This window comes from Oncorhynchus mykiss, chromosome 30 (assembly GCF_013265735.2).
Source record: "Oncorhynchus mykiss isolate Arlee chromosome 30, USDA_OmykA_1.1, whole genome shotgun sequence".
In the NCBI taxonomy this organism is placed as follows: Eukaryota; Metazoa; Chordata; class Actinopteri; order Salmoniformes; family Salmonidae; genus Oncorhynchus; species Oncorhynchus mykiss.
In genome coordinates this window covers 21,440,189-21,462,451 of record NC_050570.1, presented here as the reverse complement: position 1 = coordinate 21,462,451, position 22,263 = coordinate 21,440,189, and the positions used below count along the sequence as shown (strand labels likewise).

The following is a 22,263-nucleotide window of genomic DNA, read 5'->3' as shown; positions in this document are numbered from 1 at the left end:
ATTGATTTAATACACAACTCAATATGACAACAATATACAGTACCTGTCAAAAGTTTGGACACACCTACTCATTCAAGGGTTTTTCTTTATTTTTACTATTTTCTATTTTGTAGAATAATAGTAAAGATATCAAAACTATGAAACAACACATGGAATCATGTAGTAAGCAAAAAAGTGTTAAACAAATCAAAATATATTTTATATTTGAGATTCTTTAAAGTACCCTTTGTCTTGATGACAGCTTTGCTCTGGACCCTGATGTCTCGTTTGACGAACATATCAAGACTGTTTCAAGGACAGCTTTTATCCATTTACGTAACATTGCAAAAATCTGAAATTTTCTGACCAAAAATGATGCTGAAAAATTAATCCATGCGTTTGTTACATCTAGGTTAGACTACTGCAATGCTCTATTTTCCGGCTACCCGGATAAAGCACTAAATAAACTTCAGTTAGTGCTAAATACGGCTGCTAGAATCCTGACTAGAACCACAAAATGTGATCATATTACTCCAGTGCAAACCTCCCTACACTGGCTTAATGTTAAGGCAAGGGCTGATTTCAAGGTTTTACTGCTAACCTACAAAACATTACATGTGCTTGCTCCTACCTATCTTTCCGATTTGGTCCTGCCGTACATACCTACACGTTACGGTCACAAGACGCAGGCCTCCTAATTGTCCCTAGAATTTCTAAGCAAACAGCTGGAGGCAGGGCTTTCTCCTATTGAGCTCCATTTTTATGGAATGGTCTGCCTACCCATGTGAGAGACGCAGACTCTGTCTCAACCTTTAAGTCTTTACTGAAGACTCATCTCTTCAGTAGGTCCTATGATTGAGTGTAGTCTGGCCCAGGAGTGTGAAGGTGAACGGAAAGGCAATGGAGCAACGAACCGCCCTTGCTGTCTCTGCCTGGCCGGTTCCCCTCTCTCCTCTGGGATTCTCTGCCTCTAACCCTATTACAGGGGCTGAGTCACTGGCTTACTGTTGCTCTTCCATGCTGTTCCTAGGAGTGGTGCGTCACTTGAGTGGGTTGAGTCACTGATGTGGTCTTCCTGTCTGGGTTGGCGCCCCCCCTTGGGTTGTGCCTTGGCGGAGATCTTTGTGGGCTATACTCGGCCTTGTCTCAGGATGGTAAGTTGGTGGTTGAAGATATCCCTCTAGTGATGTGGGGGCTGTGCTTTGGCAAAGTGGGTGGGGTTAAATCCTGCCTGTTTGGCCCTGTCTGGGGGTATCATTGGATGGGGCCACAGTGTCTCCTGACCTCTCCTGTCTCAGCCTCCTGTATTTATGCTGCAGTAGTTTATGTGTCGGGGGGCTAGGGTTAGTCTGTTATATCTGGAGTATTTCTCCTGTCTTATCTGATGTCCTGTGTGAATATAAGTATGCTCTATCTAATTCTCTTTTTCTTTCTTTCTTTCTTTCTTTCTTTCTATCTTTCTTTCTTTCTCTCTCTCGGAGGACCTGAGCCCTAGGACCATGCCTCAGGACTACCTGGCATGATGACTCCTTGTTGTCCCCAGTCCACCTGGCTGTGCTGCTGCTCCAGTTTCAACTGTTCTGCCTGCGACTATGGAACCCTGACCTGTTCACTGTGATTACTATTATTTGACCATGCTGGTCATTAATGAACATTTGAACATCTTGGCCATGTTCTGTTATAATCTCCACCCGGCACAGCCAGAAGAGGACTGGCCACCCCTCATAGCCTGGTTCCTCTCTAGTTTTCTTCCTATGTTTTTGCCTTTCTATGGAGTTTTTCCTAGCCACCGTGCTTCTACACATGCATTGCTTGCTGTTTGTGGTTTTAGGCTGGGTTTCTGTACAGCACGTTGGTATATCAGCTGATGTAAGAAGGGCTATATAAATACAATTGATTTGATTTGGCACACGCTTGGCATTCTCTCAACCAGCTTCATGAGGTAGTCACCTGGAATGCATCAATTAACAGGTGTGCCTTGTTAAAAGTTGATTTGTGGAATTTCTTTCCTTCTTAATGCGTTTGAGCCAATCAGTTGTGTTGTGACAAGGTAGCGGGTATACAGAATTGTTGTGTGATTGTGCTATTGTGTTATTGAATGTACGTTTGTTTATGTGTAACTCTATGTTGTTCTTTTTGTCGCACTGCTTTGCTTTATCTTGGCCAGGTAGCAGCTGTAAATGAGAACTTGTTCTCAACTGGCCTACCTGGTTAAATAAAGGTGAAATAAAAAAATAAAAAGGGGGATACCTAGTCAGTTGTACAACTGAATGCCTTCAACTGAAATGTGTCTTCTGCATTTAATCCAACCCCTCTTTGTTAAAAGACCAAGTCCATATTATGGCAAGAACAGCTCAAATAAGCAAAGAGAAACGACAGTCCATCACTACTTTAAGACATGAGTCAGTCAATGCGGAAAATTTCAAGAACTTTGAAAGTTTCTTTAAGTGCTGTCGCAAAAAACATCAAGCGATATGATGAAACTGGCTCTCTTGAGGACCGCCACAGGAAAGAAAGAGTTACCAGCCTCAGAAATTGCAGCCCAAACAAATTCTTCACAGAGTTCAAGTAACAGACATCTCAACATCAACTGTTCAGATGAGACTGCGTGAATCAGGCCTTCATGATTGAATTGCAACAAAGAAACCACTACTAATGGACACCAATAAGAAGAAGAGAATTGCTCGGGCCAAGAAACACGAGCCATGGACATTAGACCGGTAGAAATCTGTTGTTTGGTCTGATGAGTCCAAATTTGAGATTTTTGGTTTCAACCGCCGTGTCTTTGTGAAACGCAGAGTAGGTGAATGGATGATCTCCGCATGTGTGGTTCCCACAGTGAATCATAGAAGAGGTGTGATGGTGTGGGTGTGCTTTGCTGGTGACACTGTCTGGGATTTATTTAGAATTCAAGGCACACTTAACCAGCATGGCTACAACAGCATTCTGTAGCGATACGCCATCCCGTCTGGTTTGCATTTAGTGGGACTATCTTTTGTTTTTCCACAGGACAATGACCCAACACACCTTCAGGTTGTGTAAGGGCTATTTGACCAAGAAGGAGAGGAATGGAATGCTGCATCAGATGACCTGGCCTCCACAATCACCCGACATCAACCTAATTGAGATAGTTTGGGATGAGTTGGACCGCAGAGTGAAGGAAAAGCAGCCAATAAGTGCTCATCATATGTGGAAACTCCTACAAGACTGTTACAAAGAATTCCAGTTGAAGCTGGCTGAGAGAATGCCAAGAGTGTCCAAAGCTGTCATCAAGGCAAAGAGTGGCTACTTTGAAGAATCTCAAATATAAAATATATTTTGATTTGTTTAACACTTTTTTTGGTTACTACATGATTCCATTTGTGCTATTTCATAGTTTTGATTTCTTCACTATTATTCTACAAGGTAGAAAATAGTAAAAAATAAAGAAAAACCCTTGAATGAGTAGGTGTGTCCAAACTTTTAACTGGTACTACTGTACATATATATATATATATATATATATATATATATATATATATATATATATATATATAATTTATTTGTGGGGTTAATTTATTTTTTCTTGTTCAAGTGAAGAGGGCAAATGGGGACTTTCAGAACTGCATGAACACCCTGATAACTTTACAACAATCTATTGGCAAATGGCTCTCAATCAAACATCTCAAAAAAAGACTGTCAATCTTCTGTATAGATCAGTGAACTCCAGTGACAAGTAACGCAACAAACTGACACAACCCTAAGCTGATTAAATAGAACAGCAGCTCTGTGCTACACACACACACCAACTCTCTCCTAACTGCTGAAAACTTTTAATGAGCACTTCTAGCACACCCATAACCTCCCCTGCCCTGCCCCTCCCCTCCCACCCCTTACTGAAATCTGTGGAGATCTGTCAGTGCCAACTAAATTCTTACTCAGGTTGTCAACCATGCCTCTGCTAGACAGGGTCACAGGGTTAAAATCGATTTCACAGGCCACCTGGAGAGCCTAGGCTGCGAACTGACTCAAAAAATTTATATCAGACTTAGAATTGCTTACCACCCAGGGCTAGGCCCAGGCTAACACGCCCACTAAAAAGTCCCCAGCCCAACAGAAGTTTGCACAGGCAGGCTGGAGCTGATGACCCTGCAAGCTGACCTCCTCTAACTTCAACTGAATTGTTCTGGCAGTTTCCACGGTGACGAGGCACTCCAAGCTTTATCCTACTTGGGCTACTGAAACAAGTGGGACCAAATCTTCTCTCCATAATCTACTGGGCAAAAAAGTTGCATTTCCTTATTTTCTCTGAATGTCCTTTTTACAGGGTACCTATTGTGATTTATTTAGCATTTAGGTTGGATTTCTTCAACTGTGTAATGTAATAGATCATTATATTGATAGTTTATTATTTACAAAATTAGCATTTGTTTATGTAACTATGGCTGTAGTTGTTTTTGTTGTTGTTTTGGGGGATTAAGCTATGTTTTTGTGCCATTTCTTGTGGTGTTAATGTGGTCAAATGCCACTCTGCCACCCTCCCCATTTCTGCATAATTGTTATTGAATATCATTGCTGTCTTTCCATTTTTGTATTGTCTATAATACAAGTCCCCCTAATCTTTGTGTTTAGTGATTGTTCCTGTCCAAGATTCAGAGCAAACTTTCGCTCATACTGGACTATCAAAAGGGGAATTTACAAAGACTGATTTGTATAATCACACTCATCTGAAAGAACATCGACATCATTCTCTTATTAAACCACAATTTCACAACAGTCACTTGACTTTATACACTTCTGTGACAAAGAGGGTTGGGATCAATTCGGTTTTCAACTTTTAAATTAATTAATTCAATGAAGGCTACATAATCGCCTAAGGGTCATCCTTTGAGCTGTTTCTTACACTGGCCTAAAGTTCAAGACAATCAGAAGTCCTGACATCTAGAGCATTGAGTAAAATGAGTCTCCTATCTGTGTCAGTGAAAGCTAACACGATTAATCAATAACTGCAATTTTCAAATGTTTTCTTTTCCATTTCCTGTCAATAATGATTTGATCAATTGATCCTTTTCTTTAACTACTTTTCCCTTTCTCAGACTGTCCTTGTGGACAGGAATGTTTTGCGTTTTACATGAATGGTCACTTGGCGAGCGCTAACGCATTTTTCAGCGCAATGCACGACCAAATAGAGCTAAGTAGACTGCGAAAACGTCGTTCTTACTAGATACTTTAATGTACACTTCATTACCTCAAGGATCGGTTATATTAACATCTGAGCTACAAGCCTTGAGTGCACTCACCCGGGGGCGACTGTGTGATGGAGTGATGTTGTGATTGTGATTGGATGCACGCAGAGTAGAAGGTGCTCATGGGTTAATGTCCCGCGTATCATCGGGCAAAACGTTAAATGACACAAGCTGTCACAAAATCAATAAGAGTGGTCCAGCTGTCCTGGATCTTCATCTCCTCTTGAAGTCATAACTTGGTCTGACACCATGTCACCTTTGTGGCCTTGCTTCATATGGCCATTACGTTTCATGAGTTGAGCAATGAGCCATGGAAATAGAGGGCATTACTCTTTACTTCTAGGCCTACAACTATGGACATTGACAACCTTGACCCAGGAGTCGACTTAACATAGTAAACGTAAATGTGTCTCCCTCCAATGAATATGGAGCGTTAGGTTTCGTCTGGTACGTATTAATTTGTGGATGTCCATCATCCATTTCATATGATATCTTACCATTTTAAATATGTGTGGCCTACATTAGGGGTTAGGGCAGGGTTTCCCAAACTCGGTCCTCGGGACCCCAAGGGGTGCACGTTTTGTTTTTTGCCCTCTCACTACACAGCTGATTCAGATAATCAACTAATCGTCAAACTTTCAATCAGCTGTGTAGTGTTAGGGCCAAAAAACAAAACGTGCATCCCTTGGGGTCCCGAAGACGAGTTTGGGAGACACTGGATTAGAGACACTGGATTAGGGGTTAAGGTTAGGCAGTACTTGATTTGAGCTGGATCCTGCAGAACAGAATCGGTCTCCTCTACGTTTTTTCTGTTTCTTTCCCGGAACCCATTTGTCAGGATCCAGTACCTCCTCTTGTCATGAAAAACTATGTTCACTGTTTGCAATGTAAAAATTATAATAAAATCAGAGTTAAGTTCAACCAATCAAGTTTCCTCTTCTGTAATTATCCGGCCCCCTAAAACACGTAATGTGAAAACGTGCCTGATGTTCTAAGAATTGGTCGTGTTCGGCCGGCCCGGTTTTATGGTTTGGCAACATTGTAGTCTGTTAAGACCAACGCGTGGCCATTGCTGTGGTGAGAGAGGGAAGTGCGCCTGTATCTCTCACGGAACTAGAATGAGATTCGCTTTCTATGATCTCTCTCTTCTCTGATAGACATAACCCTGCAACTTTAATATTTGCATTGTTGCACTTCATCATGTATTTTCTTATACCGGCAGGAAGGGTGCTGGAAGTTCCACAGCAATACATTTCTCAAAGTTATTGAATTACTGCTGTCTGTTCAGAAATAAATGAAAATAAAAAATACAACAGTAGGCCTATAACTGCGGATCAATAGCTTGTTTTAAAAAAACATTGTATAAATGCCTAGCTGTGGACTGTGTGCCTACTGTTGGAAACGTGCGGCAAATCGTTAGTGAACAGCATGCAGGCAAAACGGGCCTTTCACAATATTTCGAATACAATTGTGGGAAAACACATGTTGGAAAGCAAATGGATTTAGCTGAAAATAGAATAGTAATTTGTTTGTAGGCTACCAAATATACTATCAGCTTCAAAATAGTCCTATTGCGGGAATAATTTCCTCCTCATATTGTACACTATGTCCCCAGACACCTAGGCCTACGACAAATGTGTTTTTTTATTGATCGCAGATTCTCAGTTTGTCAGTGTCAAAGTAGCCTGTCATTTCAATCATTTGTGCGGTATTGAAAAATATTATTGTAATGTCTCCAGACATCTAAAATTGTGTAGAATTTCATTAAATGAGTTTATAAAAGGCCAGTTTTTTTCCCTTGACCCTAGGCTTAAAAAAGTTTTTCCATGTGTACAACTTTTGCAAGCGCCTCTACTCTACTGCTCTACTCTACTCTACTGCTCTACTCTACTCTACTGCTCTACTCTACTCTACTGCTCTACTCTACTCTACTGCTCTACTCTACTCTACTCTACTGCTCTACTCTACTCTACTGCTCTACTCTACTCTACTGCTCTACTCTACTCTACTGCTCTACTCTACTCTACTGCTCTACTCTACTCTACTGCTCTACTCTACTCTACTCTACTGCTCTACTCTACTCTACTGCTCTACTCTACTCTACTGCTCTACTCTACTCTACTGCTCTACTCTACTCTACTCTACTGCTCTACTCTACTCTACTCTACTGCTCTACTCTACTCTACTGCTCTACTCTACTCTACTGCTCTACTCTACTCTACTGCTCTACTCTACTCTACTGCTCTACTCTACTCTACTGCTCTACTCTACTCTACTGCTCTACTCTACTCTACTCTACTGCTCTACTCTACTCTACTGCTCTACTCTACTCTACTGCTCTACTCTACTCTACTCTACTGCTCTACTCTACTCTACTGCTCTACTCTACTCTACTGCTCTACTCTACTCTACTCTACTGCTCTACTCTACTCTACTGCTCTACTCTACTCTACTGCTCTACTCTACTCTACTCTACTGCTCTACTCTACTCTACTGCTCTTTGCAAGCACAAAGGCGATTATATGCATGTAATGCTTTATTATATGCCGCCACCCAATTTACAAATTAAGCACTGGGGTTGGGGGTTAAATGTAGAGTTAAGGGAAGGGTTAGCTAACATGCTAAGTAGCTAAAAAGTAGTAAGTAGTTGCTAAAATGTTAATGTTGTCCATGATGTGATTCGAACACACAACCTTTGGGTTGCTATATTTTAGGTATAATGCAATCTCCTTTAATTTTTGACTTAAGTAACCTTCTGTATTATGAAACTAGACCAAACAGAACATATCATAGGAGGGATATTTTTTAATGTCTTTTTTTTCAACCTTTTTTTTTTTTTAACCTCTAGGCAAGTCAGTTAAGAACACATTCTTAACGGCCTACACCAGCCAAACCCGGACGACGCTGGGACAATTGTGTGCCGCCCTATGGGACTCCCATAGGGCGGGTTGTGATACAGCCTGGATTCGAACTAGCCACTAGCACTGAGATGCAGTGCCCTAGACCGCTGCGCCAATCGGTATCCCAAATAGGGGCTTGAAAAAATAAATAACATTTGTTTCCTATGGCCTAATTAACAAGGCAGGGTCTCCCCTCCCTCCCAACTCCAGAACTCGTTTCATTGCGTTATGCTAATAGATGGGCTTATAACGCACAGACACTGAAATCTCATCCAGCTACTATTCGCTTTCCTGAGGGAGATGTCATTTCGCAGGGGGGGGACACAATGACGAGCTCGTGAGTGACAGAGCTCTGATCTCAGCGATAGGAAGATAGCCACCTGATTAAAATGGTTCGCTTGTTCCCCTTAGTCACTCGATCAGCGTGTGAACTCTTCTTATTTATAATCAAATGCAGTGACCGAGTAGCGCCCAGAACAGCACACTTCCAAGTTCCAACCCAATGTAATTCATTGCCCTATATTTATTAAACGCCGCCACAGGTGCAACTCTCAAAATCCAATATAGATAGTGTAAACATTTATAACAAAATAATGAATAGGTTTTATTATTATTCACCGTCTTATGAGTTTAAAAAAAACGTGTGGTCGCAACAGTACACGTTTTAGAAACGAAAAAATACATTTTAACCAATATATGAATAATATTTCCCAAAAGTGAGTGTCAGTCCCAGCCAGGGCATTGTTTACCCCGTGCAGACAGATCCCTGTCGCATCTGAGTCATGCGTTATTATCAGTCACAGAAAAACGCATTGGATGGTCTCTAGATACTTTTTTTTTAAGGACCCACTTTTCCATTCGAGAACTGTTTCTGTCAGAGCGACAGGAGAGGGACCATTCAAAAACTGTGAGCCACGGACCACTCTTGAGTATTAATTAGGATGATGCAATCCATAGAAACGTATGGATTCAACATAATCGACTTTCCAGTTCTGGCGGGAGAGATAGAATAGACAAGTAGTTGGAGGATATAATTTACTGTTTGAGGGAAGTCATGCGTGTAATTGAGTATATTTAACACCACCATTTTTAATGATCAATGATTAAGGGTGAACTCATTACATGTTTCAGTCTCTGCTTTTATCATTATTTGACTTTGTAGAGGATGTTGGTTCGTTTGTGCCATACTCTCAGCATTTCACACATTTGGGAGAAACATTTGTGAGGAAGAATTCTGCGTGTTTATTATGAAGCCCAACAATCTTTATTTTTTATGTCCGAGCAGACCTATTTGATTGATGTCTCTCACATTCCTGAATAGGCTTCTTAAAGATTTATTCGGCTATTCCTATATTTTCTCATTTTGATTGTCCTACAGGCTAAATATGTGAGCTTTTTCATCTGTATTTTAGATATGTGATAATTTTACGTTCTTCTGTCAACAAACCCAGGCGCTCAAGCAGAGTAGTTCTCCCACTTCCATTCAAATGACTCGGGCATCATGTCGCATGTCTATAAAGGGCCTTTGTAGTGCCCTTTCAGTACTCAGACAAACTTTTGTAAACACTTTGCTCTAAAGCATACAGAAAGTCAGCCGCTTGCGAACGAGCTGCTGTTCCTAGATTTATTTCCATTCACACTCTCGATCAGCCACAGGGATAAACATATTGATAAAGTTGTATAAGGTTTAACTTTTCATTGGGCCTACCGTTTCAAAGTTCAAACTGGTATTCCCTATAGATACAGGTATATATGCTCACATTGAATGACTGAACTATCTAAAGATAATACATATTTTCTATTTACATTGTAATGTATTTATTTTTCTTAAATCTCGAAATGTGTTACCCAGAGGCTTATAATGTGGTCCTTGATCAATATGGGATACATGAAGACTGAAATTTTGAAGGAATGAAGTGAACAATGAGTTATGCTGTTGGGGAAGTCAGTGCATTGCTGTCAACAGAGGGTTGGATAGTGACAGTCATCGTGGCCATTGCCACTACTGGGAAGTGACAGAAGCTCCCGTTTCGTCTGCTGATGATTTACGCAAAAACAACGTCGAACGTCAAAGATATAGTCCTACAATGTCACATGTATGATTTTAGAACGACTTGGAATAAAATTCACACTTTAACGAAACAAACCAATCTAAAACGTACGTGTTTTAATTTGATGATTTTGTAAGACATGTATTTATTTATATTCATATTGCATTAGTTGGTAGGCCCATCATATTACGTTTTTAGCCTAGAAGGCCTAATGAACGTCTCTGACGTTCCATGGTGCCAAGATGTAGGCATGTAGTTTGTCACCAACTGATGCTTGCTATAGGCTAAATCTGTGCTAAAGGGGGCTAAATGGAAGAGTGATACTTTTAAATTAGTATGTTTATAATGAAACTATGCTATTATTAAACCTTTATTTAACTAGGCAAGTCAGTTAAGAACAAATTCTTATTTACAATAACGTCCTACCTGGGAACAATGGGTTAACTGCCTTGTTCAGGGGCAGAACAACAGCTCGGGGATTCGATCCAGCTACCACAACACTACAACCAACTTTTTTTAAAGCATCTAGTATATAATGAAACATTAACAAAACGTTTTACAACTTGTTCTAGGCCTACGTTTTATTCATGCATGGTATTTCGCAATGTTATTTATCAGGTTTGAAAAGCTTGTCACAGTGGATGTGTTTTATGTTAGCATCGACACAGCAACACAACTATTAAAAGCTGCCTGAAACAAGCATCCTGCTCCCCACCCCACGCTGAGCTTCTCGCCTCATTTGTTTCCCAGGCTATGCCAGTGTTCCATAAAGCTCGAGCTTGATCTGCATCGTACTGCACACCCCTGCTGGCTGCACCGCTGCATGAAAGCATATATTGTTCTAGGCATGGGTGGACTGACCAATAGAAGTGGAAAAGCAGAAACACTTGCCCCGCAACTATTGTTGCGCATGGGTAAATTTTGTTTCCGCACAATAGCAGCCTAACCAATAACGTGCGCCGTTTTCAGATTAGAACGTACTCAGCCTATCATGTAGCAGTCCGTTATCACCTGTTGCCTGACAGACTGCGGTAGGCCTACTATACATGTGGTAGTAAATACCAGCCTGACAGACAGAATGTCCCAGAAGTGAAACTAAAGTTTTCAAGTCTGCTCAGCCTTATTTCCCATCACACAATGTTGCCCATTAAGATTAAAACATATTTTACTTTACTAGTAGGCAACCGGTCAAAGTGTTTGTTTAGTCTCTTTGAAGGGGTAGGGGCAGAGGGCAGTTAAGCGCAAATATTGTTCATGGTATATTTAATGGCATAAATATTATTAATAGTGTATACATTCCCCTTACAATAGATGAATTTGAGTCACAAATGGTGTAGTCTATATGGACAGTGGTCGTGTCTTCTGCTCTAAATTATATCTTCGCTGTTCAATTGCAGTGTCCATGCACCTTCTGAAATTACCACAATTAGATGTGCATTGTTCCTAACCCAATCTAACGAAGCGTTTGGCGTTATTAGCCTAAATAATAAAGAGATGATGATTTATATTGTTTTTCGTGAAAAAAAGGCATTATACGCTGTTATCCTGTCATTAAGAATGTATTAACTCGAATTAGTTACACAACAATATGTATATTTAAATTTGAGCTAGGCCTGCCACTTTCAGCAGTTTTGTTCCTTTCTAAAATAGGCCCAATCTGTGTTTGTATTAGCTAGGATACGTAGTGACATGCTTCATCATAAAAAGTATAATCGTCCAATATGATGCAGTTTCTGTTTAGCCTACTGTATCCCATCATTGGTAGAGTATGCACTATGCGGTGAATAACCTGATATATGCAAAGCTATGTTAAATTCAACTAGCAACAAATACTCTCAATGACTACCTCAAGTGTCAGTTTGATTTAAAAAATAAATAAAACACAACACAACTTGAGTCACTGAAATCATGAAACGTGAGAGACCAACTGTTGTATCTTATCAGAGCTAAATCCCGCGGTTTGATTAGAATTATAGTCAAGTGCCAATAGGCCTCCATAGCAACTTCATAGCAACTTCAGTGGTCTTCCACTGGGCAAACAGATGTCAATTCAACCTCTATTCCATGGTGGTTCAACGTAATTTCATTGAAATCACGTGGAAACAACGTTGATTCAACTAGTGTGTGATTAAACCAGTGTGTGGCCAGTGGGCATATTGTATTTACTAGGACATTGTTAGTGCCTACTTATCCATTGAACAGTGGTTACCGTCCTAATCCCCTAGACGCCAGAATATGCAATGAGTTTAGGGTCGCCGTTTTAGAATTTAAAACCCACCATCCATTAAATTAGGGTGTGTCCACAATCTAAAACAACTAAGTGGCCATGGTGCTGGTTGAGAAAAGGGTTCAACATTTGATTGTTATTAATTACAGACTGTGGGGCGGCAGGTAGCCTGGTGATTAGAGCGTTGGACTAGTAACCGAAAGGTGGCAAAATCGAATCCCCAAGCTGACAAGGTAAACATCTATCGTTCTGCCCCTGAACACGGCAGTTAACCCACTGTTCCTAGGCCGTCATTGTAAATAAGAATTTGTTCTTAACTGACTTGCCTAGTTAAATAAAAAGTACATAAAATCACAGTATATCAAAATGTCCACTGAAAACAACTTGAAGAATGTTTTAAATAATGTAGGATATGATCTGTTCTCAAAGCATACATTTTGATATTGCTATAAACCTTTCATTATCAATTATAAGTGATATAAACACAGGAAAACACAATAACAATCCTGAGTCATTCAGCCCATGGTTGTGTATATCTTCTGGCGAGCTGTAAAGTGTGTGAGCTCCGCTCGGTAAGGACTGCACTGCACTGAGAATGTGTGAGAGGCGCAGAGATGATGGCATGCTGGCCGACAGTGTGTGGTCTATTGAAATGAATGCGCATTTTGGCTGCGCAGGGACCCCCATCCCCCTGCTTCCCTGCACCTGCACTGGATCAGGGAGCGACTGCCATTCACCCCTGAAACCACTGTTAAAATAGACGATATCTCTGACAGTTTTCAATTCAACGAATCTCACAATGCTACACCCCCTACAGATACCCGTCCACTACAACCCCCAACTCCTCAAAAACTACAGCAGATAAAGCGACAAAAATCGTTACTTTAGGGAAAGTCGTTTTCTTTACACTGTTGTGTATGCGATCACTGACTAGTGGCCCAATAACGAGACATAGCCCTAGGCCTAATATTTTCCGGACGAAATAATAAGTGCATTAAAACATAAACAACAATAAAACAACAATAATAATAATGAATTAAATATAATCTCCTCAAATTCCATTATGCCACCAAGGGAAATAAGAGTAGGCTAATAGTGCATATGTGCATAATAGTGCATATGTGTATAGGCCTATGCCTATTGTGTAGCCTACCATGACTTTCTTCCAGATTTCCTTATGTTTTAGTTTCTGAAGAATAAGTTATAGGAAGATATAGGCTACTCTCTCACATGGTGTGTCCAACATACGATCAGTAAATCTGGTAACTGATTAGGGGTTTGATTAGAAGCCTATTGGGGACTATTACGTGTGCGCATATTCCACTACCTCAGAGAACACTTAGTTAGTGCTATCCATCCATACACTAAACCCTAAAACTAACCCCTACCTTAACCCTAACCTTAACCCTTATCTTACCCGATTTACGTTAAAATGGTTAAGGTCAGAGTTGGGACGTCCCAAGGATCCCGAATTAGCAAACACCGTTAACACTATAGGACACATCTCTGACGTTTATATATAATTTATTAAACGATACACATTTTAACTACAAAAACTAATATAGAAATAGCAGATAGGCATATAGGTTATCTGATTGAATATTGAGGTCTCTTGACGCATATCTTACTTTGAATGAGATCTGGACACTAGATATGAAGATGTGTTTATACACGTTGGGCCCTCATATGTTGTGATTATTACGTTCCAGGAAGAGCGTGTCATTTCACAAAGATATCTAAATATATTATCTGAGGGGTTTTACTATGAGCAAAACATAGAGTGCTTACCACCTGTTGCTGTCCACAGCTGCCGCAGCCTCCGCGCGGACCGCGGCGGAGCAAAATCAAGGCCTTTTGGAACAATTGGGTCCTCTTCTTATACGGCGCTGTTATCCTAAATCACACAAAACGATACATTTAGTTGTCAATGTTTTACGTGTGTACTCGGTAGTTCCATTTATAACAAAAGGGACAATATCCAAGCATTCAAAACATTAGAGGGTTGAACACAACCCAGCGGCGTTTGAATCTGGCGCTCCATTGAGCGCTTTGAGATTAAATCACGCAATTGAAAATACATTTAAACACTCATCTTTTATCCTTCTCTCCTATGTGGTGGCCCAACAAGGGGATTCCTTGACTGATCACTGCTCCTCCAGGGAATAGTCCAAGCCTGATATCCCTTATTCAATGTGTAGAAAACGGGAGTCTCTCAATGAAAGTCCAACACAAAAGTCTTAAATTCAAGATGTTCAGGAGCCTAATATTAGGTTAATAGTAAATTCCCTTTACCTTATCACAACTATTGCGAATATAGCCTAGTCGTCCGCTCCATTTATATTTTCATGAATGTTTTCCACTTACGTATTTGCAATATACTTTAAAGGTAAAATGCATATCTGTCGTTTCTCCTAATCTCCAAAAACATTAATGTAACTAAAGCTAAATGCTCATACTCAATATATATATAGGCTAGCATATGATCACATAGGCCTTTAGTGCTGCCATTAAATTAAAATTAAAAGCCTAACACTCTCGACCTTTAAACATCCTAGTTTATCAAACATGTTCAGCTATTACAACCAATTATAGGTACTGCTTGTATAAATAATTAATTTAACCACTGCTGCCTGACCCCTTGAAAGTCCGGTATAGGGACACGATTTTCAGAATAATACTTTGGAAAGAGCCCTCGTCAAATATTAATTTAGCGGTTAATGTGAGCTCCTCTCCCCCGGGACCTAGTCTCATAGAGGCTTCCCAGCCTTGGCAAGCAACAGTTCTAATCTACCTCTGTAGTTAAAAAAAAAAAATTTAACACCCACATATTTAAAACGTTATATTCAATGGATAGACCATAATCTCATCCAGGTTTAATTTGGGGAAATGACAGACGACAGTTTGAACACTTCAGGCAAGATAGTTTAAAGTTATGCCCATCGACATGAACTGTGTGAACCATGGTTAAGAGAAATCATAATTTGAATAAACAGTGAATTCAATGCCCATTCGAATATGGAGATATTTAGGCTACAGAGGCCTACCTCTGAGTGAAAATTATTTGCGCTGTTTGGGTCTTTTGATTATTTGCAGAAATACTTTCCATTTGATTTAATCCTTAAACAGGCTACATTAAGGGTTAGCCAGTAGAACAATTTATATTAAAGAAATAATACAATTAGGCCTAATATGGAGCGACATTAAACAGAACAATGAAAAATGATGTGATGCATGCATGCTTTCAAGACAACTAGGCTTATAACAGGCATATTTATTAAATCTATTTTTTTCGTTGTTGCTCAGTAGGGTCTATCTTTATTCATATATCAAGAGCCTCAATGTTATTAATGTTTTATTATCCATACCACAAACATGCCTACATATTATCCAAACTAGAAACATGCCTTCATAATCCAGCTCACATGGACTGCGTCTATGTTGTCACACTTGTTTTCTGATACATGAGAGCTAAACTTAATTCATTCAAATCAGTAGTCCTATGAAATGATATGCACCAAACCGGTTCTCAATTAGAATTATAAAATAAATCAAATGATGTGTGTATTGATTAAAGAAAAATATAAAATGAACGACTACCTGGAGAGAATCTTCAACATTTTGAGCGAATGATCTTACACGCAAAGCATAGGGTTTGAGGCAACAAACTTTCGCACGCGGTTGTCCTTCTTAATCCTTAGCTCCATAGCTCATTTCACAAAAAAATTAAAAACGTCGTTAAACTGAGTCTAAATCATCTGAAGACTTAACATGACAAAGAAACAGGCATGCACACGTGTTCTTAGACACAGATGCACAGACGCATACACACATGTACGCACAAAATGATGTGGTTTGATTTATTTTTTGTTGATATTTCTGATGAGATATGATTTAAGACTTAGCATGTTATAATAACTTAATTAGGCTATATTCCTGTGTGTCCTTGGATTGTAAAAAAAAAAAAAACATGACAGAATATTAAGGTCTATCAAGTTCTGACATATGATGTGATGAATAAATACTGATGCAACATGAATAACATAAATGCAATACAAAACATGGACAATCCACAACAAATTGAGCGAGGATGACAATCTTATCTAATTAATCAAATGATAAATAAAATCAAAACTCATACAATTTCAAGTATCCAAATTTCAAAAATTTATTCATTTCAAACTGCATATTGAAAAAACTTCGCTGAAATTGTAACTGTTATAATGATGAAATTAGTTCGAATATATGTACATGGAGTGTTGGCTGCTGCGTACAGACCACATTTTAAAATACAACTACGGGAATGAAATGTTGAAATAAAAACTTAAAATATCACAGTAAATATACATCAATTGTACAAATCATTAGAAAATAAGGAACACAAACTTCATACCTCTAACAGATGAAAAGTGGGAGACAAAATATAAATTAACAATTATGCTTAACCTGTAAGGAAAGGTTTCTGCTTATTCTTATTTTTTTTAAAGAAATTAAAATGGTTTAGTACTAATGAACCTTGAGGAGAAACATTTACCTGCTTTGCTTATAGGCCTACTTCCGCTATTCCAATGTTTGCAGTTTTAGGAGTATCTTGAACTCAATTTCAATTCTGCCATTGTCTTTTCTGCAGAATTTCGGTTTATAAAAATGTAACCTCTTGTAGTTTACAAAAATTACATCTGATTGTTATGTTTTTTTATATATAAATACTGTACAAAAGGTGATTGCAGTAATAAAACATCTGATTGAGACTCTCCCACTTTCTACTTTCCAAACTCATACACCATTGAAAAACTTTATAGAAAAAGTTATTTCCTTGAGTTCTGTACAACTTTTACCACCCAAAAATGTCTGTACAAAAATAGTCCATAGTAGTCCAGTTTCTCTTATTAAAGTTTATTTACATATGTGATAGTGGGAGTGTGCCATTAATCGTCGTGCCTGGTACAGGTGCGCTCTGGTAATGTTGGGACATATGGAGTCTGCTTTGGGCAGTTTGCTCCGGCACCTCAGCACCCGGTAAATACATACTGATCATGTCCCGTAGGTCTCCAGTCTGACACGGAGCACCCCTTGAGTGAGACGAAGACGTGACTATGGGGGGACTGCAACTGGACTCTGACTTGACCACCGAACCCATGGAGCCCAGAGTCATTCCAGGAGTGCTCTGCTGTGAGTATGACATGCTATACGTGGGTGATCCGTTCATGTAGGTCTGGGAGTTTGTCATGGAGTTGTACTGAAGTGCGCTCATGTCATAGCGGTGCATTTGCTGCATCTGTGCGGTGTTGTGAGCGTTTAAACCAGGGTGCTGCCCATAACCAAGCTGCTCCTGCATCATGCCATAACCTCCATTGGTCCAGCCGTTCATATGTGCGTAACTGTCCATCCTTTGATTAACCCCACCGCCCAAGCCTCCCCCTACACCCACTCCAGCGCCCATGGCATTGCCGCCTGTCGCAAGAAGTCCACCTGGCAGAGTATACTTGTCCTTCTTCATCAGGGTCTTGGTTTTCCTCCGGGGTCTGTATTTGTAATCCGGATGTTCCTTCATGTGGAGAGCCCGGAGACGCTTCGCTTCGTCAATGAAAGGTCGCTTTTCGCTCTCGGATAGAAGCTTCCACTCGGCCCCAAGTCTTTTGCTTATTTCCGAATTGTGCATTTTGGGGTTTTCCTGTGCCATCTTTCTTCGTTGTCCCCTCGACCAAACCATGAAGGCATTCATGGGTCTCTTGACTCGGTCCGGACTGTTTTTCAGGTTGTTTCCAGATGCATTTGAATTCCCCGTAACCCCAGAATTTGTCTGGGGTGCGGTTGGTTTCAGTTCAGTTTCCATCATGTTATACATTATAAACAGATTTTTATTAAACTTGCCGACCAATTAAAAAAGTCCAACACAAAGGTAGCTGGAGTTACCTTGTCGTTTTCAGTAACTTTGCAGAAATAGTAAACGTCTTTTTGCCTTCAGCCAGTAGGTCCTGTTGTGTCCAAAAACTTCTCTCTTGGTCTCAAAGAAACAACAAACTACTTTTCCCTCTTCGCCAGAGCCTTGACAACTCCGGATACTTTTTGAACAAGTTAATAGACAACCATTCATGGGATGAGTGCTGTCAGGGAATAAATGCCTTTTTACCTGACCAATCACAGAGCGACTGTTCCCTCGGCCAGGATTGTGTCTTTTATTTATCATAAAGGGGCGGGGTTACTCGCGGTCAGTGGTGGAGCACTGAGGCAGAAGCTGCGGTTATCAACCAATAGAAGCTATATATGTATTATTCCAAGTGCTTAAAGTGGGAACATTACACTAGGATGGCAAACTTTAAGTGCTTCCTACTGAAAATCGAGGAACACAAGCTCCAGAACTTATACAGTAGGATACATTTATGTTGTTAAGTAAACAGCATATCGGACCAATTCAGCTTTTTAAACTTTTATAGGCTACCATTTTTAAACTGGTTCAAACGTTATTTGGAAGCATAATACATAACATTTCAAACTTCATTCGGTATTTCATCTTCACTGAATCAAATGTTCAATGTGTCTTTAGATCAAGATAGCTATTTCGGCTATATAGTGATTTTTTTTAATGTTCAACGACAAAACAGAGGCAAAAGCAAATGGAGCATAAATCAAAACGTGCACATACAAATATCCTAGCCTTTGCTTATAATAATCACTTCTTTATCAGTAGGCCTAGAGTGACAGTTGAAGAAATAGTTGTGAAAGTAGTAGTCTAGTTGTAGTAAGCTATTAGCAATACGGGTGATAATTCGTTATAAGTAATTAGGCGATGTGTAGCAATACCATTACATTAATATAAGTGTTTTGAGTTAAGAAATCGATCAGCAAGTTCAGCTCGGTTTTTGCACTGAAAAGCGGATAGGTAATCTTAGCTGTTTCCCCATTGTTTAAATGGATGAGCTTCAATTCAACTGAAGTTGAATGCCAACAGAAAACAGACATGCCCATCACAAATAATTAGTTTTGTTTCGAGTGTTGTCAGTACATCAGCCCGAACAAAAGCATGACTACATTCCGTTAAGATCTTTTTTGTTGAAATTCACTTCGTCACAAGACAAAAAATTATATAATACAAAAAGTTTTCACAAACAATATGACCAAGAGGGGTCACCACTTCAACGATAGGCCAATATAACAGGCATTTTTGTCCATAGATTTTCCATTTATAACATCAACAATTGGCATTGGAAAATAGGCTTGGACAATGTTTTATAGGCATATCTGATGGATAATTTAGATTACTGTGAGCTACAAAAGCTGATGGAGCATGAACAGCGAAAATACACTAACACGCCTAATATGTGTTCAGTAAAAGCACGTGTTTATGCATATTAATTCACATATAGGATAGTTCCAACTGACTTGCCTAGTTATATAAAGGTTAAAACAAATAATAATAATTGTTCCAAAAGGTTGTATCAGCCACACGAAGCCCGTTGTAACATGCCATTAGCGCCGTCTGCTGGCGAAAGGGACAATAGCAAATAACCTTTATGAACGTATAAACCTAAAAGGTGTCATGGAACACTATTATGGCTTATGTTAGTTTGTTCTGTTGTGCGCTGTAGCCTAATAATATAACTTGTATACCAACTACAGGTTTAGAAGGCTAATTTATTTTCAAAACATTCACGCTTATGGTAAAACAGTTGGCAAATTATGCTGGAAATGTTGGAAAAGCATCAAATAGGCCTATCGCCTACATACATCTATTGAGAAACTTGATACTGAATATATTGTATTTTTTGGACACAGTTTTGAGCGAGATAAAGTTTTAAATCTACAACGTCCAGCCTATACTATTAATATAATAATTATAGCCTATGCCTATTTTGTACATGTTATTAAACAAAACATCAATACCTATTTGAATGATATACAAACTGGTAAAGAGTTTATTACCACCATATTCAAACGGTTTCACTTTTGAGGAATTGGGTGAGATGTGGAGATACAACAGTCAGAAATAGCCGCTTCTCTTTCTGCGTTCGAGTGTTTTCCCCGCTATTTGTATGTAATCTGTTTACGATAATGGGAAAAGCAACAGCGGGGAGTCTGCAACATCTTTAAGAATCCTTAACAGGAATGTCCCTGCATTTGCAATTAGCAAACTATTCGACAACTAACCGATTTGCGGGAAACACCGTTTGACCACTCGATAGACCAAAACCAGTACTATTTGCACCATAAAACAAACATATTTTTAAAGAAGGCTCGACTGAGCAAAATCAATAATAACACATTTATAGGCTATTTTATTCATGTACAAACTAGAAAGAAAAACACTGTAATTCATAGCAAATTAACTTTTTAATAAAAACACATTGTTTCTCATTAAATGCAGGCCCATTCCTATCAACTCTTGAACATAATGAGTGTGAAAATATCTTAGAGGGAATCTGTTAAATATTGTTTTTTAAAAGCCTATAGCCCACCCTTCTGGAAAATTTAATCCTTTTTTTCTCCCTTTCAAAATGGACATCTGACTCGATATAAAACCATGTCTGCCATAATAACCCTTAGGCCTATGGCCTTACTCAATATACCTCCCATAATAACCCTTAGGCCTGCCTCAATATATATCCCATAAAAACCCTATTGCCTATAGCCTAACTCATTATATCTTTAATCACACTAAAGTCCTAAAATATCCATATTTACTGAATATAATCCAACATAACCAGCACTGATATTACTAATTGGATGTAATATGTTTATTTAATCAATGGATTTACTTTTTAAACAGCTCCTTACTTTTCTCAGAGAGACAGAGAGATAGAGAGAGACTTCATGGTAAGAAAAATGACAGAAAATAACCATGATGAATCTCGACATTTTATATTATTGTCCACTAGGTGTCGTGCTAGTGATTGGAGAGCAGTAGGCCTGCACCAAAGAAAATATTAATTTATAAGCACTCAATACATGTAGCCTATGAAACACCCAAGGAAAAGGGAGAGTGGATGGTTAAAGAGTGCAATTTTAAACCTAATATAGTTATACTAACTTAACTCTACCCACAAACATTTCTGTTCTCTAATTTGCTATATTGCTCTTTAACTTCAAACTATAAATCAGTATAAACTCAGAAATGGATTAATACATATTAAACATTTCATTTGACAAGTGTGATGTTTCAATATTTGGTTGACAGCCTACTCTCAAGTAGCCCAGATCAAGGCCAAATCAATACATCTTGAAAAAAGATTAAGAACAGTGTTTAAAGGTCAAATATTAGGCTACTACTGCTGAAGAATGAGGACAATTGTGTAACAAAATGTTTTAAAAAAAATACATAATGGGACAATTCTCAAACAGTAGTCAACAAAACAAACAAAGCCATTACAAAAACAAAACAAACCACTAAACGCGTACATGATGGATATTTATAATATAAATCTACTTGAAATCTAATGTTTGCGAGTGTTGAGCAAGCTTTAAATTATGTCCGAGTACCCAATGGGAAAATAACCTACGAACCACTGAAGCTCATAACGCGATACTCTATCACACTGCAGTGCACTGCATATAGGCGCAGCCTGCTTTTCACTGTCCCCGGACCACTCTCGACTGTAATGCTACTTACGTGCCAGTTTGGGTGTTGTCCTCATCTTTGCTTGATTGGCAGAAAAGAGGATGGAACAGTATCTGGCCGATTCAAGAACCACTCTTCAGCCGCCGGAGATCCCGCTCTCTGCTCGACCGACACAGCGGTAGGCTGTCTCTCTCTCTTTGCTCGCCCGGTAGTCCGCAGGTTTTTCCAAAAGCCAGTGCTCTTACTTCAGCGTGCCACCGTTCAAGCTGCTCGCTGAACGCTGGTGTTTTGCTCGCTACCCCTGTAACAAGAAAAGCCGTTTATGGCT

At 39.3% G+C, this 22,263-nt stretch overlaps 1 protein-coding gene and 1 long non-coding RNA gene across 4 annotated transcripts in view; both read right to left on the bottom strand.

The window, feature by feature from the left end:
• LOC110521547 overlaps positions 1 to 22,263 on the bottom strand; it is an 82,878-nt gene that overhangs the window by 10,472 nt on the left and 50,143 nt on the right. For all 3 annotated transcript variants that reach the window (XR_002473162.2, XR_002473161.2, XR_002473160.2), the window contains exons 2-3: positions 21,987 to 22,236; positions 14,171 to 14,276 (exon numbers count right to left, since the gene is read on the bottom strand). This is a non-coding gene — a long non-coding RNA (uncharacterized LOC110521547). The remainder of the gene's footprint in view (positions 1 to 14,170; positions 14,277 to 21,986; positions 22,237 to 22,263) is intronic.
• Positions 16,215 to 18,540, bottom strand: LOC110521546 (transcription factor Sox-2). The gene has a single exon (XM_021599151.2). It carries the CDS (start codon positions 18,225 to 18,227, stop codon positions 17,280 to 17,282), a length of 948 nt encoding a protein of 315 aa, XP_021454826.1. The 5' UTR covers positions 18,228 to 18,540; the 3' UTR covers positions 16,215 to 17,279.

Bases quoted from the DNA above. Each gene is read 5' to 3' on its own strand.
- LOC110521546 (XM_021599151.2), bottom strand. From the start codon at position 18,227: ATGTATAACATGATGGAAACTGAACTGAAACCAACCGCACCCCAGACA.